At 57.0% G+C, this 20,015-nt stretch overlaps 3 protein-coding genes across 3 annotated transcripts; all 3 read left to right on the top strand.

Annotated features, from left to right (window-relative positions):
- Window positions 1–1,319: 1,319 nt before the first annotated feature.
- JKF63_05217 (uncharacterized protein) lies at window positions 1,320–2,432 on the top strand (the record flags this gene model as incomplete). Its single annotated transcript, XM_067901185.1, has 1 exon — window positions 1,320–2,432. One exon carries the CDS (start codon window positions 1,320–1,322, stop codon window positions 2,430–2,432), a length of 1,113 nt encoding a protein of 370 aa, XP_067758187.1.
- Window positions 2,433–3,205: 773 nt separating this feature from the next.
- JKF63_05216 (uncharacterized protein) lies at window positions 3,206–3,994 on the top strand (the record flags this gene model as incomplete). Its single annotated transcript, XM_067901184.1, has 1 exon — window positions 3,206–3,994. The coding sequence occupies one exon, from the start codon at window positions 3,206–3,208 to the stop codon at window positions 3,992–3,994; it is 789 nt and encodes a 262-aa protein (XP_067758186.1).
- A 2,677-nt stretch (window positions 3,995–6,671) lies between these two features.
- JKF63_05215 (uncharacterized protein) lies at window positions 6,672–19,904 on the top strand (the record flags this gene model as incomplete). Its single annotated transcript, XM_067901183.1, has 1 exon — window positions 6,672–19,904. One exon carries the CDS (start codon window positions 6,672–6,674, stop codon window positions 19,902–19,904), a length of 13,233 nt encoding a protein of 4,410 aa, XP_067758185.1.
- Window positions 19,905–20,015: the final 111 nt, after the last annotated feature.

Raw genomic sequence — 20,015 nt, 5'->3', positions numbered from 1 at the left:
GTGGTTCTTGCTTAGACCTGACTCCTCCTGCTCTTCTGGGGCAGGGGGTAGGTGGGGCATCACGATCGCTCTCTGTATCTGTATCAGCCCCCTTTCGTACGCGGAACACCTCACGAGGTTTAGAATTGAGGATGGGGATGGGGAGAGAAGCGGCCAGCAAGAGCCCTTCGTAGACTTAAGGACGTTGCCTGCCTCTCCAGGAGTTCTGCACACGATACAGAGGTGGGGGAGGGGGGGGCTCCCTCTCTCTCCTTCTCTGTAGGTCTGGTGCCTTTTTACGACAGGCACAGTCCCCCTTTGTTTTGTCAAATGCCTCACCGCCGACGGCTGTGGTGAATTGGCGCACGGCGCGCACGGCGCGCAGGCACGCGTGATGCGTCCCACTCCGGATAGCCGCTCTGACCCGTTGAAGGCGGGTCGCGGGGGAGGGGGGGGGTAATTCGTCTTGAAGAGCGAACAAACAACAAATAATAATACCGAAAAAATGCGTGCAAGCTGACACAAGTCGCATCATCTGTACTTCCCTCCGCCTCTTTTGCATCCGCCCTTTTTTTTTTCCTTTTTACCTCCTGGCCTCTGCGCAGTCGTACCAGCGAAAACACTGCGTGGTTTGCGTTCCTTCGAGCTTGTCCCCTTCACTTTTTTTTGTGATTCTTAACGGTTAGGAGGTGAGAGAAAAGAGAGGGAAGGAGGAGGGAGGGAGGACACATACACACATACACACATACACACATACACACATACACACACGTACATATCCCCTTTTTGGCACGGCACAGCCCATTTACTTGTCCCCAATTCTTTTTTTTACGTGTGCGGGTGCAGAGGAACAGAAGAGGAGAATCGCTCCCTGGACGAGGTGGGTGGGGGGAGGGACGTTAGGTTAATTCAATTCTTCTCTTTGTGTCGCTCTGCAGCCAGTCTCAGGGAAGTGGGCTGGATGTAATTCCCAGAAAACAGCACAGCGTCTAGGACAGCACAGGTGGAGATCCGTCTATAAATATATTTATATATATTTATATTCCATTTTTTGTTTTCAGGGGGCTTTGTTGGAGCTGTTCCTCCTTCTCCGCTCGTCGCTCATTCATCCCCCCCTTTATGGTTTATTCTTAGCCGTTAATCTTAACCCAACAATAATCTCACACGCGCGCCCTGGCGGGCTCTCTTCTCCCTTCGCTCCCCCGACACTCGTGCACTCTCCCACTGGTCTGCGTTGCCCACACTCACCTAGTGGAAAAGAGAACAGCCGCGGGCTTTAGCGCTTTCTCTCCCCCTCCTCCTCAGAGGCTCACTCTTCTCGGGGTTCCCTTTGGTCGCCCATGCGTCGATCTCATGTGGATGAGGGGCGGCGCCGTCAAGCGCTGGCAGAGCGACGATTTCGTGGACACCGAATCCGCGGCGGCCTTGAGGATCTCGGTGACCTTGACGCGCCCAAGACGCGTAAAGAGCGCAAAGACTGCGCCGGTGCCGTCACCGGTGCCGTCACGGAGGCCGCTGCCAAGGCGCTAGCTGAGAAGGTGGAAACCGAAACGGGGGTTTGCAGGTCCACCGAGGGCACAATCGCCGCTGCCAATATCGCCACACCCGAGATCTTCTCGACTGTTTTTGGAGCGGACTGGTGTGAGTGGATGGAGGTGAAACGAGTGCTGTTCGACATGACCGCCACCACCGCCGCCAAGCGAAGTGCGTTGGAGATCATTCATGTATGGCGCCAGCGCACACGCAAGGAGCGCGAACTCCCTGCGTATGTGGAGTCAACGGAGGTGCTGATGGATGCGATACTGCAGGACGAGAACGACGCATTGCAGGATGTGCCACTGCGAATGTGTTACGGCGCCGCTATATTGCGCACGGTTCACGTAATGACGGGCTCCTTCGCCACTGGGTTCGCCGACACGTATCGCAAGCGTGCGAGCGAGATCGGTTTCCCTGAGGAGGCAGTGGAGGTGCGGCAGCGCGTGGCACACGGTGTGCTGCCGTTGGTGTCCGAGTTGCGCTGGGTTTGCGGCTTGGTGCTTCAGTTTTTGTTCTTGCACTACTGGCTGGAGCAAGAGCGGCAGGTCTATCTGATGCAACAGGAACGGGGAACCTCTTTATCTGTGGGCAGTGCACTCACTGCAGCGCAACATCGAAAGTCGGGGGGTGCTAGCGACACGGCCCCGAGTGCGGGGACGAGTGCACTTGCAGTGGCTGCATCGCCGCCGTCTGTCACTACAGACGAAATCAGGGCACTTCTGCACGAACTTGAGAGCAGTGAGGACGAGGATGGGGGGGTGGTGGGGAAGAAGGAAAAATCCACAGAGAGGGACGACAAGGCCGCATCTATCACGCCATCGGTCTGTGACGCTGTGCAGAAACACGAGTCTCCAGCTGCGATGGGCACGTCTTCTGGTGCCACGATTACCAAGATCGCGGGCTGGTGTGTCTCCTGATGGCACACAAATGGGCGAAAGATGAAGAGAGCGTCATCTGCTGGAAAGGGGGCGGGGGTGAAGTGACACCGTACAATCTGGAATGCCGCTGCACACCCCTCCTAGGGTGTCGCGCGGGTCCGAGGGACTCCTGCTACCGTCGAAGAAACACCATTGCCTACCTCACCTGTTACGCCTGCACGCGTGAGTGCTGCATGCTTGATGGATGTGAGGGGTGTTGTTCTGGTGTAAGACACAGTCGCACCATGGAAAAGGCGGGGAGGACAGGATATTGAGCCAATCGAAATGGTTCCACACAATGCCCCCCCGTCCCCCTCCCCCCCTCCCCAAACATACACACACACACACACACACACGTGCTCATTCTTGTTTTTTTTTGTTCGTGTTAAAAAAAAAGAAAAACGAATAGATGCAGGAAGATACTTCCTCCCCTCCCTCCCCCTCCCTCCCACCGTAGGTCCCCTGTCTGGTGAGACCCCGCCCTGCGTTCACGGCGTAGACAAGGTGCGCTCGTGCCTCTGATGCCCCATAGTTGTCTTTGTGTGGGAGTCTTTGTCTTTGTTCTCCCCCCGCCTTCTCCCGCCCAATCATCTTACCTCCCCCCCCCCCCCCCCGCTGGGCTCCGCTCCCCTCTCTCTCTATTGGTTTGCGGGTGGAGCGGGTTATCACCGCCCCATCACCGCTTCTCTACCTTCCTCTCTTCTCCCTATTCTTCAAGGGCAAGTAGAGAAAATATTAAGAAGCGAAAAAGGGGGGAGAACGAGTCTATATATATGTCAGACCAGCAGCCACGTAGGCCAATCCCGTACGGCAATTCGGTATCCAACACGCAGACCAGCCTTTACTCATCCTCTCCACATGATCGTCAGCAGCACCATCGACCCTACAGCAACACCAACAACAATGGTGGCGCCGCCTTATCGAATGCCCTGCTCGCACGCTCAAGTGGACCAACGGGGGGTCGTGGCCGTGGACGTCTCTCACACTCGCACAACGACCTAGAAGGACGTGCATCGCACAACATGAGAGGCGGAGAGCGTGGCTCTTTTAATGACTCCAGACTGAACAGCATGTCGGCAACCTTGATGCAGGACGCGCCTCGTACAAAGCTGTCTTCGTACGTCACGCCACACGACGCTGTTCAGGCGCAACCAGCCCAACACGGCGCCACCGTTGTTCGATCCGGCAGCTCCGCGACTGAGGGCGGCAGCATTCTTTTCTTCAGTAGTGTACAGAAGAAGGGCGGTGCCTTTACTGCATCTGAACGGGAGACGTACGCGCAGCTGCACCGGAGCCGCGCGATTCCCAACGTTAATCGCGGCCGTAATGCCGGCAACGTGACAGGCAGCGGCGTGTCGGCCAAATCCGTGGCACGGCAATACGCAGACTTGGAAAAGAAGCGCGAGGCGACGGCACTGTCGCAGGTAAAGACCACCGTGGTCGGTGCAAGGCGGTCGCGCTTTGCGCTGGACGACTCACCGAGCGAGGAGGATGATACCGACGGAGATGGAGGCAACAGCGCGCAGCCACCAGCAAAGCGGCCAGCAACGGGCTCGAAGTGAGCTCCAGAGAGAACCTTGAGCGGTGCGTAGGGGTTTTGTGTGACAACGTAGCTCGTCAAGCAATACACTGAGCGGGCGACAGAGGGGGGGGGGCGGAGGGGGCTGTTGTTCTGTGTGGGGAAGGGAGGAGGCAGCGCATATCACAGTAGTGCGCGGTTCTTCGGGCAATTTGTGGAGGCTCCGTTTGAAAACGTCACTGGCAGCACCACCAAGCATACACACACAAACACGGGAAGCAATCCAAGGGGGTACATGGGTGAAAAATTGTCCCATCCCCTTCAGTAAGTGCGGCTCGTATGCGGACACACCCGTCCTCATTCAAGCACCGTGTCCGATCCCACTGCGCCCTCCTCCCTTCCCTCTCTCTCCCCCCCTCTCCCCCCATTCACTTTCTCTGTTTTACACATTTCTATTAAACAGGAGCGTATGTGGCCGCTTTTACTTGTGTGCGCAGGGATCCGTTCTCTGCATTGGTGCGCAAATTATTTTATGCCCTTCCCTTTCGGTGCTCCAGTACAAGCGGCGGTAGCAAAGGCCTGTGGTGAGATCCAAGAAAAAAAGAATGGGGTGAGAGAAGAGGCGTGGAGAGAGAAAGAGAGAGAGAGGGGGGGGGTGTTGCACGCCGTGTCAGCGCAGTATAGAACCACGCAGTGTTGAATTGTGACGGAAGCTGTTTGTGTGCGCGCACCCTTCCCTCTCTCCCTTTTTTTTCCACCTCGGGCCGTACGCCTTACTCACGCATACGGCCATTTTCTCCGTTTCGATTCTGTAGGCGTTTTTTGTTTTCCCCCCGTTACGCTTCAGCACGTTGGCTCTCCTCGTTCTCTACTCCATTGACTCCTCCCATCTCCCCCCCTTTTCTGTTTTTTTTTATATATCTGCCACCGTTGTCTTCTTTACACACGGATTTGTGTCTTGTGGGTCTTGCTTGTGGTGGATGGTGATGGCTGCCATCACCCATGACCTTTTATGCCCCCTCCCTCCCCTCCTTCCGCGCTCGCTCGCTCTCTCGCTTTCTCGCTTTTTTTTTTGTTTTCGGGTATCCTTGGTGTGCACCTCCTCGTCGTAACGCTTACCTCGAGCTTAGCTGACCAGCACTGCTGCTGCTGGTGCTGCTTCAGTTTCTCGCGCCCAGGTCTAATAGACATTTGGTGACACTGCAGTCAATCGTGTACCCTCCTGTGTCTTGCGACGTTTTTATATATTTGGACGTTTATTATCCACCAACGCTGGGTAATAAACGTTTCCCCCAAGTTATCTTTCACCTCTCAGCAGCTTTTTGGCCCCCCCCCCCCCCTCCCTCCCCATCACTCATCCTGGCCTCGAACAACATACAGCGGGTTATTTGCTTACATGCATCCTCGAAAAAAAAGATTTATAGGCACTTTGTATACATTCGCACACGATCGCACGGGGCACAGCGCGTGTCCGTATACCCCCCCTCCCCACGTAATATCATAAACTTTTCCCTCCCCCCGTTCCGTCTTGACCGAAAAGGGCAGCAGCGACGGTTCAGGTTGACGGGGTGGCTCCTTCCTGCACGAATCGCATCTGACCGTTTGTCAGTGTTTGCGAAGGGAGAGACGGGGAGTGCAAGCACTCAGTGCGAGGCTGCGTTCGGAGGGGGGCTGTCGTACGGTTGTTGACCCTGCAGAGGGCGAATAGGCAAAGCGAAACCACGGAGTAGAGAGAGTATCGAACCTGCAGTACCTCCAAGAGGACACCCGCGTTTGTATTCTTCGTCGAGGACTGCTAATCACATACACCGCTGTCCTTGTGATTTAGGATACTGCTGTGTGGGTGTGTCTGTGTGCTCACCTACGCGGCACTACTTCCTCCCACCTTCCTTACCCTTTTCTCAGTCTTGTGTTGTCGCTACGTTGCGCTGTGCGTCCCTCTCCCCCACCCCCTCCGAAGGTCGGGTTAGACTTCGCGTTCATTGCCAATTTTATATTTCTCTCTGTAGCTTCACATCTCCATCTACATAGTTAGACACGGTATCAAACGTAAACACTATTTCACCAGTCGTCCCCCTCCCCCCTCCTCCCCCCCCCCTTCCCTATTCGGTGTTGCTGCTGTTCTTTTTCTTTCCACAGCCTTTGATCCCCCGGTGTGCTTCCGTGCCATTCGGGCGTTGTCACTGTACGTATTTTCCAAGTGTACCGTCCCGCCTTTCTTCACCCTGATGGCTACTGTATTGCTGTTCATCTGTCTGCGCAGTCTCTAACAAACGTACGGTATTTTTGCTGTTGTCTCTGATGTGTATGTGATTTACCCTCCTTCCCCCTCCCCCTTCCTAACCTCACCCCCGCCCTTGAGATACAGAACGTGGTGTGTGCTTTTGTTTGCTTGCTGAACGTCTGCCTTGCTCGCTGTGGTCGCTCGGTGCTACGTAGAGGTGACATCGAGCCGCAGGCGGAGTCTCTCTCTCTTTTCTTTGACACTACCGTCTGCTACCCGTTTTCCGCCTGGTACACCGTGCCCCCTTCTCCCCCTCCCCCTCTCCTCCCCCTCTCCTCCCCCTCCCCCTCTCCTCCCCCTCCTCGCCTCCCGCCCCCTCCTCTTGGGTGTGTGTGCGTGTCTGGTCCCCGACTTGTACAAGTCGCCATTGTGCTCCCTTTCACATTTTTTTTCTTTACACCCGTGCGCTCCACGCGGAGCCCGATCTCCGTTCACCATGTCGGCTGACGACTTTGACACGAGTTTGTTTCTCAAGTTTCTTTTTTCGATTGTGTTTCTCTTTACTTGTTGTTTATGCCTGATGTTGTACGTGGACAGGGTGCTGGCTCTCGTGTTAGTGCTGTTGTTGCGCCTCGTGGTACTGCCCCGTAACATTCGCCTGAGTTTCTCCGGACTACATTTTGCGCCTTTGCAGGCCCGTGTGCTGTTCCGAGGGTTCAGCCTGCAGACAGAGAACATGTCGCTGCGCATTCTTGACGGCTACTTCACGTTGGCTTTCTGGGGTTCTTGGTTTCGCCATCCGCGGTGGAGTCGCCTTCATGAGTACATGGTGGGGGAGGCCCTCATTGGAACGCGCTGTCGCGTGCGGCGCAACCTGCGCTACCTCAAAGGGACAATTGTTGCCGTCAACGTGAACAGTAAGACGGTTAGCGTGCAGTTCGACGAGCAAAACACAAACACGAGCAGCCCGGAAGAGGACGAAGACGTGGGGTCGGGGGAGGATGGCGCCGGGATCGAGCCCCCCTGCGATCCGGGCACCGGTATGCCAGGAGACACGCGGCGGAGCTCCCTCGCGCAGTCGGGGCATCGGCGCACGCGGCTGAGGGAGTTCCAGTTTTCTCCTGTCTTGGTCCCTCTTCCAAAGCAGAGCACTCTTCACGAGCCGCAAATGCGTTCTGAGGGGTTGGGCGATGAGGTGGTAAAAACGGTGGATGCGAAGCACGTGTACATCCGCAACCGTGCGGGTCTCTTGCGAGTGCACTTGAACGGCGTCCGACTTTGTCTTTATAACGCCACCAGCAAGTACCTCGATCTGGCTATGGCCGCAGCCGCGGACGCCGGCGGGGAACGTTCCTTCGACGGGAGCCCCGGCAAGGATAACAAGACTGGTAGCGTGTGCAGTAACCAGACGGCATGGCGAGCACACCTCCCGGCGACGGCGCTCCGGACTGGGAATGGCCGCAGGAAGAGCAGACTCGCAGGGTTACTCCAGGTCATTGGCAAATACACGCGCTCAGAGAAGACGACGGACCTCGACGCGCAGGAACAAGATGACACCTACGAGTCCCCCGAGCTTCAAGCAGCGCAAAAGGTCCAAGAGCATAACATTCTCGCCACAACCTTTGCGCAGAAGTTCTTCAACTTTATTGGGTGTGTTGAGATTGAGATTTGCTCCGCAAAGGTGGACGTTGGAAGCCTCGCCTCTTCGCATCCGTATTTCTTGCACTCCACTTTTCAGAAAGGAGAGGGGCGGGTCTTCCTTACGAAAGACGGCTGCCCGGCACTCGATCTCTACCGTACCGTTGTGGAGCTGACGCTGCACGGGGTAGACATACGGATGGCAAAGATGAACAGCCATGTGAGCCAGACGGAGGTCACGAATGCAACGCTACTGGAGCGGGCGCGTTCGCTGTTGTGGAGTTCGGCAGTTGAGTACGACTCGATGCCGTTGGAATCAGCGGACTCCTCCGAGCTGATCGATGATTACGGCATCTTCATGGACGGCAAGAACAAAGGCATCGTGCACCTTGTCTGCTACAAGGACACCTCGAATGTGTACGCAGGGGAGCCCGTCTGCCGTGGTGCGCTGCCGACCACCGGGGTTGAGGTGCTGATCGATTCCCCAGTTGTGCGCTACGGTCCCTGGCTGGAGTACTGCCGCGCACAGCTCTGGAACTACTTTCTACCACCGAACTACTTGCCCTTGGAAGATTTACGCTTTGAAGTGGGGAAGCCGCGGCCAAATGCCGGCTTCGAACTCCTCATCATGTTCTTGCGCACCACAACCATTGAAATCCCGTTCAAGCGGCGCAGCGTTGTGCCGTCGCCACCCTTCGGCATTCGTGACTCAAAACGCAAGGGTATGATCGTAGCAACGATAAGTGAGGGCGCGCAGTACATCCAGCCGGCCTTCTTCCTGCTTCCAAAGGAGGAGAAGCAAGTCTTTCAAGGCCTCTTCATTGCCAAGAATGTCACTGTCTGGGCGAACTGTGTTCTGGAGCGAGAAGCCGTTCTGTGCACCGCCGAGTCGCTGCAGTTTTTTGTGGACCGCCAAGATGACCGACTCTGGAACAGGCGCAAGCTATGGAACATTCTGGCAAAGCTCTCGGGCGCGGAGTTCTACTGGTACACGGTGTACGTGGACTACTTTCTCGACTTACTGAATGACTGGAAGTTCTCGGCCAGCATGTACCACGATGTACCGCTCACAACGGAGATGTTCAATACCCTGAATCGCGCTGTTCGAGACTGCATACCGAATGTGAAGCGCTTTGAGATTTTTGCAGAGTCCATGGCAACTCTGCACATCAACGCGAATACGAGCAACGTGGTGTACGCTGAGAATCCAAATGACCCCGAACACAACATTATGGTGACACTGAAAATGCGATCCGGGTCCTTCAACGTTGTGCTCCCAAGTGATCAGTACCAGCTTAGCTTCGAGAACGAGGTTTCACGGCCCATAGAGGCCTTCGCGTCTGAACTGAAGGCGTACCTGAGCGTGCCACCAAGTCACCCTCTGTACAGTGAGGTCAGTAGCAAAACTCCCTGGGCGTACGCCGAGACGTTTCGCTTGAAGGGGCAGTTCACAATTGTGGTTCCAAACCAGTCGATACCGCAGCCGCGCGACAACCTCAACATCGCCACCGGCCGCACACGCTACCACAACTTCCTCGACCTCGACTTTGAGCTCAGTAACCTCCGCGGCACCCTGATGGGGACTCACATGAAGGCTCTTTGCGAGTGCTTCCGTAACACGTTCCTTGACAACCCCTACACCATCGCGCCGGACGAGCTATTTTGGCTTTTGGCGAAGCTGCAATCGCACGCTACAACAGGGAAGAACAAACGCAAGGAGCTCAAGAATTTTGTGGAGAGCAGCCAGCCGGCTGGCAACGACACGGAGATTTGTGTGACAGTGCGGCTGGTCGACGTCAGTGCCACGGCTGCGACAGGCCTGGGGGCCGGTGCACCTCAGGTCAACCTCTCTACAGGGCTGATTACCTTCACGTATGTAAAGCAGTTTGCTGTGACGGACACAGGCGTCTCGCTCGCTCCGGTGACGGTGCGCTTTCCAGAGCGCTGCGGCAACCCGAAGCAAAAGACCGAGTCGAACATCGTTGTTGGCGCCATCACGATGGGGCTAACGAAGCACTTTGGGCGCATGCCACTGAAGCCGAAGATCCACGAGGCGATGGAGGTGCACGTCGGCGGCGTCTCACTGGACGTTACAATCGAGCATCTCATGGTCCTTGTGGAGGTGGCGCAGACGGTGATGCGGCACGTCCTCATAGAGGATGCCATGATGAAGGCGGAGGTTGCTGAGGCACTGTCGGTGGCAGAGTTGTCGGCAGAGAAGGCCATCCGCGCTGGTCCGTTGCATAACAAACTGATGAGGCCCAATCAGGACGATAGGTCCCGAGTTGTTGGGCAGAGTCGTGCGTCCAGCGTACATGGCTCTCTCGTTGCGTCAAAAGAGGAGGCGACGCGCACATCCAGCGTTCACAATCCCCCAACGGTGGACCAAGACGACAAGCAAGAGGACAATTGCGGGTACCGTGCAGCAGAGGTGCGGCAGGAGCCGTCACTCAATCAAACCGCCCTGTTTCTCGTCGCCCAGCCCTTCCCCACCGACAGCAACAGCGAGGACAGGGGTGCGCACGGCCGCTCAGACGACGCCAACGACGTAAAGATGAGTGGTTTTGGTCATGGGCGTGGCGAGTCATTTTTATCCTGGCCCCCATCGGCGTTAATAGGTCCTCAAAGTGGCTTCGCCGCCACCGCCACCGCCGCCGCCGCCGACGCCATCACCACCACTGGTGACGGCGATGGCAGTAAAGCTATTCTGCCTGCCTCTGAGTCGGTAAAAAGACACTGGTCCTTTGGGAAGCCCAGGCGCAGACACAAGCGCCGTCGCTCCCTCTTTGGCTCTGTCAGCACCAACTCCCCAGAAGACTCCGAGGGAAGTTGCTCAGGTCCGTCTGGACTCGCGTTTGCATCGAAAGTGCCGCACGAAGTTGCTCTGGGATTCGCCAAGTTTCGAGAGGAGTGTAACAAAGCCGACGACAACTCACGCGACTACGGTGTTTTTTTTTTCAAGATAAATGTGGAGGCGGTGAGGGGGGTCGTGTGCATCGGCGATGACGGCTACGCTTCTGTCAAGCTACCGCTTGGTGTAACCATGGCTCACTCGACGGTGAACGATGGCAACTCCAACAGACGGATGAGCATCGCCATGAAGGATCTGTGTGTGCAAATGTTTTTGAGCCGCGCCAGTGACGTGGCGCACACATACCTTCCCTCTCTGCGAGATGACGCATCCTCAGGCCAGTATCTCGAGGTGCTATCGTTGCACACGTCGGTGTGTGTGCGGCAGTATGTAGCCTATCCATTTGACAATAGCCTGGAGAAGCACCGGAAGAGGCAGCGACAGTTTGTGGAGGAAAACGACTACGAACACCTCATCAACATCCCCTTCCACAGGGCTCCGATGCAGTATTCAGAAACATTGAGGCGGGGATTTAGCCAGGCAGCAGGCTCGACAGCCCAAGATGCCCCGAGAGCCGACGAGGGATCGCCGGTGAGAACTCGAGCTCAAAGCACTGGCGCATCTGCGGCGGAGCCAGCTACGCTGCCGCGCCCGCCGTTTTCAAATGCCGCAGCTTCGCCTTCCGGGGCGTATAGTCTGAGTACCTCATCGCTACAGGCACGCGCGGCAGTGGCACCGCTACTTGTGGATAGAGAGCGGATGTCACCCATGTCGTCGTCAAACATGAACGCTGCCACGGATGGCGACGTGGCGATCGAACTGCCTCCCACGCGCGCTTTCATGAAGGCCCTGAGAGGGCTGTCACTATCGACCTTGCCCGATTCGCAAGGCACCCCGCTTCACACGCAGCTCTCTGAGGACATGGACAATGCTTCGCAGGCGCAGAGTACCTGTCTTTCCTTCTCCACTTCTTCTTCGTTGAGCGAGAAGGATAATGCCGAGGTGAGCAATTGTTTTGCCACGTGCGTGTCGGTGCCCTCGGAGCGATTGTCTTGTGGGCGGAGCAGCCCCGACAAGGATAGCTTCTTTGAGAATGCCCAGCCTCACCGTTTATCGCGGCGACGCGGGATGGCCGGCACCTTATCCGGCAGCCGGAGCTGGTCAGCTGACACTGAGGAGCAACTCTCCACAGAAAAAAAAAGCAGCAGTGATGATGTCCTCTGCACGGACCGGCGTATCGGATTGACTGCAAATCCTCGGGGCAGCGGCGGTGGTCCTAGCAAGAGCAAAGAAGACCACCGGGATGTACACATGAGCGGTGCCGTCGATGGCACGGCGGCGGTGTCTCCGGTCGACGCACATTTATTCTACCGAACCTTTGACAAGGTAGGTTGCACCGACAACGGCACCTGCGCCGTCGACTACCAGCCACCGCAGCGGCCGCACAGTGTTCACTGGGTGCCTGATCGCACTCGGTTTCATGCACAACCACCCATCGTAGGATTTTATCTCAACACCAGCTGCGAGAACCGCGCGCCATCTTTTTTCTCGTACTCGAATAGGTGGATGGCGGAGGAAACAGAGGACCAGTTGTCATGGGCCCGCTGCGTTGCTGACAACCGGGAGCGCTCGGAGAACAACTCCACCTCACGTCATCTTCACATTGCTTTTCTGAACCCACTGACGCTGCTAGTAACCCCGGAGGCGGCGGTGCTTGCTGGCGTTGCAACGCAGCTGGTGCTACGTCTTCAGCACTCCCCGCGTAGCGATTCTTCTGAACGCCCCAGCAACTTGCCCCCATCGGGCGATCACGTGCTCAGGGGTCCCAAGGTCACGCAACTGCTTCTGCCACGGCGGCGTGTAAAGAAGAGCAAAGCGCGAACGCAGCAGAAACGTTGGCTGTGGGAGAACAACATTGTAAGTGTCGCTGTGCCCACGATCGAGGTGAAGGTCCTGACACGTTTGCCTGTGCCGGTGGAGAACCTGCCGAACAAATCGAGTGTGACGGATGGTGTTTACACATCTACGATAGTGCTACGAAACCTCCGTGTGCTCATGTCGCATAATCGACCCCCCACTGGCGAAGATATGGTGGCGGAGGCAATGCAGAAGATGTCGTTGTCTGTGAAGATGGACACCCTTGCTATGATTACACAGATTGAGTGGGAGCCGATAAAACGAGAGGGCAACCTTAATTCCAATGTACCCGGTGTCTGGTATAATACAACCAAGGACACCATAGCGGTGGTGTTCCTCACTCAAGTTGTGGGCCGGATCAAGAGGGACCTGTGGCGCGGCGCTGACGGTGTCGCATCGAACATAACGATCGCTGACATCTCATTGTGCATGACGTGCGACTTTTCAGACTACATCCATGCGCTGGTGTGCCTCGTCCAGGATGTGATGAACGATGCTCGGGTGCGCGTGGGCGTCAAGGAGCACTCTCTCTTTGGGGAGAGGCCGTCCCCAGCGGTTTTGTCTCCCGCTTCCTCTCCCATACGTCAGAAAAGCGCTGCGTCGAATTTCTCGACTGCATCCGACGGGATCGACTTTGCGGCTAACGCGCCTTTTCGCGAGGTGACCCAGCTTCCAGTGGGACACTTTGTGCAGGGGAAGGGCTTTGTGGGACACTTCACAGTCACAGTTATGGAGACTGCGTTGCAGGGGCAGCGGGTCGTTGTGAGCCAGACAAAGATGAGCCGTCTTGTCGTTCGAAGACCCCTCTGCAATTTTGTTGTTGTAACGCCGAGCCTTCCACGGGACCGAAACGTACACGTACAGGGCGTTGGTGAGGTCGATGAGGTGTTCGCGGCTGTGCTCCCCTCGGTGTTGCGCATGCTGCACCCCCGGACAGTGCAGCGCCGACTTGGCGTGGTGGCTTCCAAAGTGTGGGCGTCCAAGCCCCTTGGCTCCCATACGTCTCTCGCGCTGCCCAACATAGCCACTTCTGTTGGAACGGCAGATTTTAAGCAGTCTTTCACGAACACCAAAGGACCGCTCAACTCTCCAAGTCAAATCGACGCCGCCGAGCAGGAACATAGGGGAGTTACGATGATCTACAATACGACTTTTACTGTCCACCAGCTGGATCTGCGGGCGGAGGAGTCCGCCACAAACTACCTTCAGGTTATGGGAAAGGAGCTCACCGGCTGTGCTGAGTCACGCGCTGAGGGAGTCGCATCGCGCGAGTGTGTTCAGACGGAGGCGCTTACCGAGGCGATATCAGAGAGACTGAAGACGCGATTGCGGTATAAGGCGAACAAGGCGCGCGAGCGGGCGAAGTCCACCCGATACCCCGCCCCGCCGAACACGACGGAGCAGCTACTTCTGCGCTCCACCATGTCCTTTTTCGCACAGCAGATGCAGGCGCACTACGTTGCGGACTGTGCTATGGAGCCTATTCCGCACGAGTCAGGCAGTGCGTTGCGCGAGGCACCGGCCAGCCAAAGTCTGCAGACCTGCAAAGTCTTCACTGCCGCCGTCACGGATGTCGCCCTCGTCGCTCAGTTTTCGCAGCAAGTCAACCTCAATGACGATCAAGCGAGTCTGCACATTATGGTGCGCACCAGCGTCTTCCAATCACCGTACTGCGTACGCGCCACTGAAACACTGCACCCTCAGGTGCATGCGCTGATCGGCTCATGGCGGCACGCGCTGCAGGCAACGAGTCAGAGAATGGCTAACAAGTCCGCAGGGGACAGGTTTGGCCGCGCCTTTTGCCCGCCTAGGCGAAAGAGCAGCACCTTATCATCGGAGCCTGGATCCGCGAGGGTGCAGCGTAGGACAGCCGTTACCTTCCAAGTACAGGCAACCGGAATCACAGGCTTCATGGGGCTGCCTCAGGGTGTCGTGCAGAAGTATTTGCTGCCGCAGATTTCCCTTTTTTCGACGTCCTCAAACGGCCGCACCGATTTAAAGGTACACATCCATCCCTTTACCATCACAACTCCCAGCACGCCGATGGAAGACTACCGCGTCGTGCTGCCCCATTTATACATCCTCTACGCACAGGATGAGATCAAGATGCTCTGTAGCGTTACAGTAGGCACCATCGCCATCACCATAACCCCTCTGTTTATTAATCACAGCCTTCTCGTGTATGAGAAGCTCATCGACGACGTGACGACGGTGATGGCCGCACCCAAGATGTATCATGCCGACCCAAACGGGCCGGCCACCCAAGATATTTTCCCTGGAAAGGATGCGGATGCAACAGGGCGGTATGACACGTCTAGCTACCCTCGCAGCGGACTCTCAAAAGCTCGCGGGTCGGGTAGGGGCGGGGGCAGCGGTCACAGTCCAGGTGCGGGCTATGTCTTCCCGAAGGATGCCGACCTACTTTTGAGGAGTGCAAAACCGGGAAAGGTTGGTCGTCGGAACCCGCGATATCAAGGGACCCAGTCGTTTGATGACGCCAAAGAGGGTGCTGGCTCCGCTGCCGCTAGTGCCACGGCAGAGGTCGTCCCTGCGCGCGTGAAAGAGAAGCGCCGAAAAAGCTTTCTGTTTCTCTTGCATGGCGTACGCCTTTCCCATCTGACCTCCATGACCACGCTGCGCTTCACGATCCGCAGCTTGAGTGTGACAGCTGACACGACGGAGGGAAGCATGGCTCAAGCGCTACACTGGGTCGTGCACGGCGCAAATGTGCAGGTGGCGCTCGTCGACCGCAATGATCACAACCAGATGGCCGCGGTGTTCGACAGCCTGTCGAAGCTCAGCCAGTCGGCTTCCCGGGACATGCACGTTTCCTCCGCCGCGTACGTCAGCTCATGTGCTTCTTCGAGTGAGCGTGCTTCGGACGTCGCCAACAACATGAAAGCGGCGCACCCGCTTAGCGGCTTCTTATGGGGGTCTGTAGCGCTCTCCTTCACGCTATCAAGCGGCAAGACCGACGAGTACCGCGCCAGGGCCGCGCTCCAAAAAGGTGGCTCCCTTGGCTCATACAGCGAGGAGCTCCAGAAAGAGCTCCTGTATTCGCTCACCAATTCTAGTTCCGAGTGGGAGCTGGCTCTCTACGAGCCCCTGGTGGTGATGCGCTTTGGTCTTGACGCACTGGTTAAGCAGTGTATTCAAGAAACGAAGGACGACATACGCTTGATGGAGGAGGCAAGCCACAATGCTGACCTCAACGCCAGCATGCACCTACAGCAACACCGGCGCTTCCGGCAGCTGCGGCGACAAAAGAAGCGCATTGACAGCCTTATTCAGCGAGCGGCAAAGGAGCGACGCGAGAGGTTGCGCACTATGGCAGAACGCGTGGTACACGACGTAACACACAGACGCCAGAGGGACCTCAGAGGCATGAGTAGGGTCGACGAGTGGGTGAGTCTTTTCAACATTCGGCGCTCGCACAAGGTGGTGGCATCGGTGAGCAACTTCATGGTGGTGGTGCCTTTCGGCGATGCGGCGTACCGCAGCATACTGGAGGAGATGCCGGGGACGTTTGAGTGTGGCAAGGCGGATCGCCATGTTCACAAAGCGACGTGCCTGAAGCGAAGCAGTTTTATTCCTTCCCGTGCGTTAAAGTTGAAGATGGACGACGTTTCATTTATATGCAGCTTCGAGCTCGTCAAGCAGCTCCTCCGTGAGGGGGATGCCGACCAGCGTGATGATGTGCGTGACGATTTTACCGCTGTGATCGCCGACGCGATGAAGCAGAGTTATAGAACTGCACTTCATTTCCACGGCCGCTTGCTCGCCTTGAAGAGTTATTTGTACTTCTCTGACGGATCGCCCCTCGATAAGTCCGCAACGCTACTGGACTTGCTACGCGACACTCCTATTCTGGGTGGGCAGGGTGTGCTCACCAGCTACGCTGCCGATGAGCATCGGCGAGCGCTCAACAGCATCGCTGTTACCACCATCGAGGCGCCGCTGCACGTGGAGAGAAAAAACGACACCACACACATTGTCGTTGTCGTGGATGTGTCGGAGCCAAAAGCGCGTGCTTCCTCGCGCATTTTCAGTATAATGAAGGCGCTAGCGCAGGAGCAGGCGGCGTCACCTTTGCAGGCCCATATGAATGCATCCCATCGTGGCCAAATACCGCTGTCATTTCCGTTGTCCCATACGAACAGATGTACTGTTGCGACCACCCGGGAAAGGCATGTGGATCCTCTCGACGTCAAGAGAGCCGAGAAATCGGCGGCCCCGCCGCTCCTACCGAAAAAGCCATTATCCCTTCGTTTCCACATCACCGGGCGACTAGAGGCGAGCGAGTTGGCCATCTTCTGCCACACAGATCCAGCGAGATGGAATGCGGGGACCGCCGCTTCAGCAGCCAGTGGCAGTAATGGTGGGCGCACCTACACGGAACCGCGCTCACTGCGGAACATCCCAGGATCTGGGGCGCGTCGCCGTGTCGGCTTCGAGACGCCTACTTCGCAGAACAATCGCATGCGGGCAACGATGGGCGCTCGGGCGGCTGCGAATGCAGCTGCCCACGATGGCAGCGCGACCACGAGCCAAACAACTCTGAACAGCGAAAGCGCTGGGGGCATAGACTTCAACTCGTCCGAGCGGTACCTCATTACCTCCATCCCGCTGCCCGGCGTGTCATTACAAGCCTTAGTGCGACGTGGCACACACGAGACGTCGGACGACATGGCCATGGTGCGTGTCGAGGTAAGGGCGGGGACAATCGAACTGAGCCCCTCCATCGCTGTCCTAGCACGAGAGGTAGAGATGTGTGCAAGTGCCGATGAGAAGAACCGCATGGAGTGCAACGAGAAGATAATTAGGTTCGTCCAAAGGATGGAGGCCGAAGTCCCACAGCTGCGGGTGCCGTTGCACTGCCCGCTGATGGAGGTACTGCTACCGATGCCAAGGGTGTACCAGGCGCTGCTTTCGCGGGTACGCATGGAGAACGTTCTGCGGCTACGGCGCTCTCACACCACCACACTCACGCCAACGGAGTTCGGTAGCAGTGCCACCGGAGCTGACGACAGCAGCCATGCTGGCAACTCTCATGCTACGGTGGGGAAGAAGCGGACATTGCGCGGCATCACTGCGGTGCACGTGAGCATTATGGACCTCCGCCTCATCTTCAACTCGGAGCCGGTGGCGTCCACACACTTCATGTTTTACCTTGACGATGGCGGCACCATCGACTTTGTCTTGGAGCACTTTGAGCACACAAAGGCGGATGGACCCTTCGTGGACAGGTTTCCCAGCATTTCACTTATTGTGACGATGCGTCAGGCGCGTGCGGAGTTCCAGACAAAGCTCGAAGTAAAGTCTTTTGAAATGGCACTGCCCGAGGCGGAGCTCACCATGAGCCGGCGGGGCGGCCGTATCGGCCTTGTAGACAGCGTTGCTATCCATTTCCCATTCAACGCCTCCGGTAGCGAGCCAAATTTGATGATGAGGTTACATCACGTGTCGCAGCTGTTTTTGGTCGTCGATCTGTGGTCTATTACGACGTCAGAGACTCTCATGACGGCGCGGCGTCTTTTCCGGAAAGGGGGCACGTGTAGAGAGGCCCCCGAGCAGACTTCAGGGGCCCAATTTAGTAGTGCGGCGGCTATGTGCGGGACACTGTTGCAGGACAAGCCAAGAGTAGCAGCAGACACCCGCAGGTTCTTCTACCTAGGCCTTTCTGACGCCGTGTGCTTCTTGGACCTGGGAACTGGCAGTACGCACAGGTTCACGATCGGGGCGGCCAACGCAGCAGCGGAGATTGCCAAGGACTCGTACGGCTCCACTGTGAGCACGCTGATTGCGCGAATATCAAATACGAACATCCGTTCCGAGGGCGTTTTGTCGGGCGGGATTATCATTGGTAATGTCGTGGCGAAGGCTTTTGTGATCCACAACGCCGACGACGCGCAAGTTTTCTTGCGCTCACCCGAGCAGAGGACCTTTCGGGGGGCGGTGGTGATGCAAAACGTTCACGTAAATGTCAAGGAGCGGCAGCTCAGGGACGTTTTCGAATGCAAAGTCAGTCACCTCCACGCCGGCGCGATGGACGGCATTGGTGAGGAAGAGTATGCCACCACGGATATGACTGTACTGTTGCAGCGAAGCACGCTTGGCTTGACACCATCCACCGTGCCAGCCTTTCTCAACTTCGTGCGGAATATCAGCACCGTCGTCGCAGAACAGCGGCGCATTGCGGCGTCTCGGAGGAGACAGAGGGTGTTGCTCATAGCAACGGGTCGGAGAGGCCCCGATGGCGGCAAACATGCTGCACCAGATTCGCCGACGCCTATCCTTGGGGCGAGTGTACAAAGAACTCACAGCTGCAGCGGGCGTGAGAGTGAGACGAGCGTGGCCACGCGGAAGACACACGCACACATTCCCTTTATGGGCAATACTTTACTGCGTGTGCCGTGCGGGCAGCTTTGTGTCGGGCTCGAAGGGACAACGGTGCTGCTCGGCGCCTTCGCGTCGGGGGAGGCGGCGGCCGGGTCTGTGGTGCTGAGCTTCCCTTCAGCTCACCTGTCCTTTGCCGAATGTCCGTGCGATGACTACAGATCAGTGAAAAAGGTGCTCGTAATGGAGTCACATAATGTCGAGTTATATCGACCCGGAATGCCGCGCATCGTCGTCATGGGCTTCAAAGGTGTCAATCACTTCGAGTTCTTCACGCAGCAGCTAATCGGCTCGGCGGAGGTGGGCTTTAAGCTGACGTTGCGCCAGACGCACCCGTGGACAGGCAACCCACGCTTTCGCGATTTCGAGGAGATTGTCAGCCTCATCAAGTCCTTCACCAACAAGAAGAATGCGGACGTCTTTCAGCATTTCGGGCGGCTGGACACTCCTACCATGGACACCGACAACCCTACCCTCCCTGCGGCACGGGATTTCTCCTCCAATCTCCTTGCGACCACCGCATGCGCGTCTGTCGGTGGCACCTCCACGACGGTAAGAGGTGCGACCGCGGCGTCCAGCGACAGGCGCATCCTCAAGGCCCTTTGCAGCTCCAAATTCTCGCCACAGCTGCGTTTTGGTGGCGATGTTTCTGTCAATACAGAGGTCATTCTGAATTGGCTGGGCGTCACGGAGAAGATGCTCCCACATGTGGTGCACGTGGGGTTGTGTGACAAACTGGAGAGGCTTCTTTCTTTTCTTTCCGACTTCGCGAGCGAGCGCATGACGCATCGAATCCCGAGGAAAACCGCCGTGCTGGAAACAGTCTGCCCCACGGGAGGTGCCGAGGATACGCGAAGCTCGACGGCGGTACCACGGCCGTTCTCGCCTCCCACATCCGAGACTGAGGATTGTGACGTGGCCAGATAGTGACTGGTGGTCCTGTTACACGCAACACCTAATACTGTTGTTGTTCTTTCTCCTCCTCTTCCCTCTCCCCCTATGCCTACGCGAATCCCCTCGAAAAGTTCTCACAACAGT

The sequence above is a fragment of the Porcisia hertigi genome, chromosome 16 (genome assembly GCF_017918235.1).
Source record: "Porcisia hertigi strain C119 chromosome 16, whole genome shotgun sequence".
Classification (NCBI taxonomy): domain Eukaryota; phylum Euglenozoa; class Kinetoplastea; order Trypanosomatida; family Trypanosomatidae; genus Porcisia; species Porcisia hertigi.
This window is presented reverse-complemented; position numbering and strand designations above follow the sequence as displayed.